The sequence below is a fragment of the Sander lucioperca genome, chromosome 3, assembly GCF_008315115.2.
Source record: "Sander lucioperca isolate FBNREF2018 chromosome 3, SLUC_FBN_1.2, whole genome shotgun sequence".
Taxonomy (NCBI): Eukaryota; Metazoa; Chordata; class Actinopteri; order Perciformes; family Percidae; genus Sander; species Sander lucioperca.
Genome location: NC_050175.1, coordinates 11,343,158 through 11,346,913, shown reverse-complemented (window position 1 = coordinate 11,346,913; position 3,756 = coordinate 11,343,158). Strand labels below are relative to the sequence as shown.

Below are 3,756 nucleotides of genomic sequence, written 5' to 3'. Positions count from 1 at the left end.
TCCACCCAGAGATGTAGCGATAAATAAAAAAAATAAATAAAATAAAGGTGTGTGTAGCCTGTGATCCGGGGTCATTACAAGGCATGGCCACCGTCAGTCGTTACAAACACATTAATTATAGCCTATTCAGTATTTTCAGCGTTTTTCCCCCTTGTGATTCACGTGCGTTTGACACTGACCATTTAGATTTATTTATTTTTTATTTTAAAATACTGTGTCAATTCAAAAAAAAGGTGTGTAAACTCTTTCCCAATAATAAAAAAGGGAGGAACACTGGCTTTAAGTGTTCTTAAACTTAACACTTGCCAATTTGACTTTTTAACCGATGTCCTCTTTAGGCGAGTCTCCAAGTTTCAAAGTTTCTTCTGCATCCGTGCATTAAAAGGAAACTGCAGACCAAAAAAAAAAAGTTAATCAGTCACTGACACCAAAATGCTTACTGTTGTGCAAATGGCCAAAATTGAGAATTAACACAAAAAAATGTGGTGGGACAGACGCGAACAATTAACAAATGAAATAGATTGGCGAGCCATAAAATGAGATTTGAAACCCCATTCAAATAAGAGCTGGCGACGTCAGTGCACTTATCCGGGAGAAGAAGAGCTAGAGAGAGAGAGAGAGAGAGAGAGAGAGAGAGAGAGAGAGAGAGAGAGAGAGAGAGAGAGAGAGAGAGAGAGAGAGAGAGAGAGGGAGGGAGAGAGAGAGAGAGAGGGAGGGAGGTAGGTGGAGAGAAAGAAAGAGAGAGAGGCTGTTTGGTGTGCGGTGTGTATGAGAGGAGTGAGATTTGAGAAATAGGAGGGGCTTCTAAACGACTAGAAATGTCAATCTGAGCAAGGGAGTCCCAATAATCTAAAGCAATCTGTAAGGACCTGACCTTAGTCCATCCAGATCAATAGGGAAGTGAGGGTGGAAAGAAGAAGAAGAAGAAGAAGAAGAAGAAGGAGAAGAAGAGGAAGAAATAAGGGGCGCAACCGGATCGTTTACACTGGCTGTTCCCGAGGAAATATAGACTTCCCTTGCTTGCACCTTTTGTTGCTCACATGCTCACACTGTAAAAGTGGATATCGAGGCAATTCCCTTGCTTTGTGTGATTGCAGCAGACTTTTTCCCCTTTTCCTACCACCATGTCTTTCCCTCAGCTGGGATATCAGTACATCCGACCGATATACCCGCCGGAGCGCCAGGGGATCGCCAGCAATGGCCGGGCCGGGACAGAGCTCAGTCCGTCCGGCGCACTCTCCAACGTCCTCTCCACTATGTATGGATCTCCTTTCGCCGCAGCAGCGCAGGGCTATGGAGCGTTTCTGCCCTACTCAAACGATATATCAATTTTCAATCAATTGGTGAGTCACTCTGCTCTCTCTTAACTCATCCATAACTTTTATGTTTTGAAAATAAAAGAAATAAAGAAGTTTTTAGGAAAGGTTTGTTGGGACGTTTTAAGTGTAAACTTTTGGAGCGCCGTGGTGTAGGCTGTAGCTACTTTGTCGCTGAAGCTTTTGTGAAATTTAGTTAAAAAGTGGCTAAAAAGTAACACATGAACAAACTGTGCTTCATATGCTTATTGACAGCACACCATTTCCTGAAACTGAAAGCAAAGAAAGTTAACAAAATGCTGAAACTTGCTGTATATGAGGTTTACATGTAGGTTGGGAAATAAATTCATAAAAGTAAAGTCTTTTCCGTGCAAGTGTTTCTAAATTCAAAGTAGGCCTAGTTTAATTTTCCATTCAGTTGCTAAGCTTGTGGTACGTAAATAACGATTGGAGATGTGACAAACATACATTAGCAGTATTGTTTGTTTACACTTTAATAATAACTTAAATGGTTGTTTTATTACTGGGAATCCACGTCATAATGTGAGGCGTGGTTATATTTATCCTGAAGAAGGATTACAGACAAAGTTTCCTATATGGCATTACTATTTCATATTAATATAGCCTAATAAATCCCTCTGACTCTTTGGTTCTTTGTCTTTTCAGGGTGCTCAGTATGAACTGAAAGACAGTCCCGGTGTCCAGCACCCAGGGTTTGCCCACCATCACCCTGCTTTTTACCCATATGGCCAATATCAGTTCGGTGACCCGTCCAGACCCAAAAACGCCACCAGGGAGAGCACCAGCACCCTGAAGGCCTGGCTCAGCGAGCACCGCAAGAACCCCTACCCAACCAAGGGAGAGAAGATCATGCTGGCCATCATCACCAAAATGACCCTCACCCAGGTGTCCACCTGGTTCGCCAACGCCAGGAGGAGGCTAAAGAAGGAGAACAAGATGACCTGGGCCCCTCGGAACCGCACCGACGAAGAGGGAAATGTGTACGGCAGCGATCACGAGGGGGAGGAGGGGGACAAGAGGGAGGACGAGGAGGAGATCGACTTGGAGAACATCGACACGGAAAATATTGAGAACAAGGACGACTTGGACGACCAGGACGACCTGCACTCAGACATGAAACTCGACGGGAGGAGTGACTCTGAGATTTCTGACGGCTATGAGGATTTACAAGGGCCCGACCAGAGGTTTCTAAAGGCTGTGGGGAAAGAGGGCAAAGACGTGGAGAGAGGAGGAGAGCACTTCCACAGCCACCACCACCACCACCACCATCACTCTTCTTTGGACACCAAAGCGTCCCAAGCAAACGGCGAACAGCTCAAACTGAACCCGGTGTCCGTTAGCTCACCCCCCTCAGAAAACAGCCCTGCCCCAGCCCAAAAGCCAAAGATCTGGTCTTTGGCAGAGACAGCCACGGCCCCTGACAATCCGCGCAAATCGCCACAAATGAACGGCAGCAACTCCGCAGGGCCGGCCGCCCAGACCCTTATCGCCCCTCATAGACTCATCTCTTCTTGTCCCGTTGGGAAAATCCAGAACTGGACGAACCGAGCCTTCTCGGCGCATCAGCTGGCTTTACTGAACTCAAATCATTATCTGGGACTGGCAAACCAGGCCACTGCCACCGGCCTGGCCCTCTACAGCAGCAGGCAAACGGAGGACAGGAGTCATAGTTCAGAGACTTCAGTCACAGGTACATGTCCCCGACACTGAGACGCGCATGTATAAATAACTACAAAAAAAAACAAAGACACTAGTCATTGCCCGTCATTCATTTCTATTAATTTCGACCTCCCTTTGCCTTCTTTGCCCCTTCATGGATTTTTTTTTTCTCTCTTTAGGCCACACAGATGAACAGTGTTACAATGTTATAGCTTACAGAATACAGTTGTGCGTGAAGTATGACTGTGTGTGAGTGTGTGAGGTGTGTGTAGCTGCTTTGAAAAATGTCCGAGAGGATTGTGAAAACCTCGTGAGAAAGCATTTAAGAAAAAAAGTCAAAAGTTGAATTGGGTGAAAACTGTTCTTGATTTCCGTGCCCCTTCCTTCCTTCCTTCCTTCCTCCTTCCTTTATTTGGTGTTGTTACATGATATTAAGGCCCATGTGCTTGTATTCAATGGTTTACATAAATTCATCAACCAACTCGTTTTCAACAGTAAATTCACTGAGACCCAGGATGGGCTCTGATAAAAGGCAGTCCAATGAATACATTTTTTAATTTTCATTGCCACAATTTCAGAGAGATCTAGTGCCTTGGATGCAAAGAAAAAGTTGTTAAAAACAGCTTTCCACCCAGTTCAAAGATAGCGAGGCTGTCAATTAATGACATTTGGGAATTATAATTTTGTTATGCCATATCACGTTTTCTTTTTTTAAACGCCATATTCACCCAAATTAGCTTTTATTCTAAGATTTTTTTTT

At 44.5% G+C, this 3,756-nt stretch overlaps 1 protein-coding gene across 1 annotated transcript; it reads left to right on the top strand.

Moving 5' to 3' along the window:
- Positions 1–862: 862 nt before the first annotated feature.
- On the top strand, positions 863–3,262 carry irx3a (iroquois homeobox 3a). The gene is made up of 2 exons (XM_031281603.2): positions 863–1,343; positions 1,983–3,262. Exons 1-2 carry the CDS (start codon positions 1,125–1,127, stop codon positions 3,045–3,047), a joined length of 1,284 nt encoding a protein of 427 aa, XP_031137463.1. The 5' UTR covers positions 863–1,124; the 3' UTR covers positions 3,048–3,262.
- The last annotated feature ends 494 nt before the right edge of the window (positions 3,263–3,756 follow it).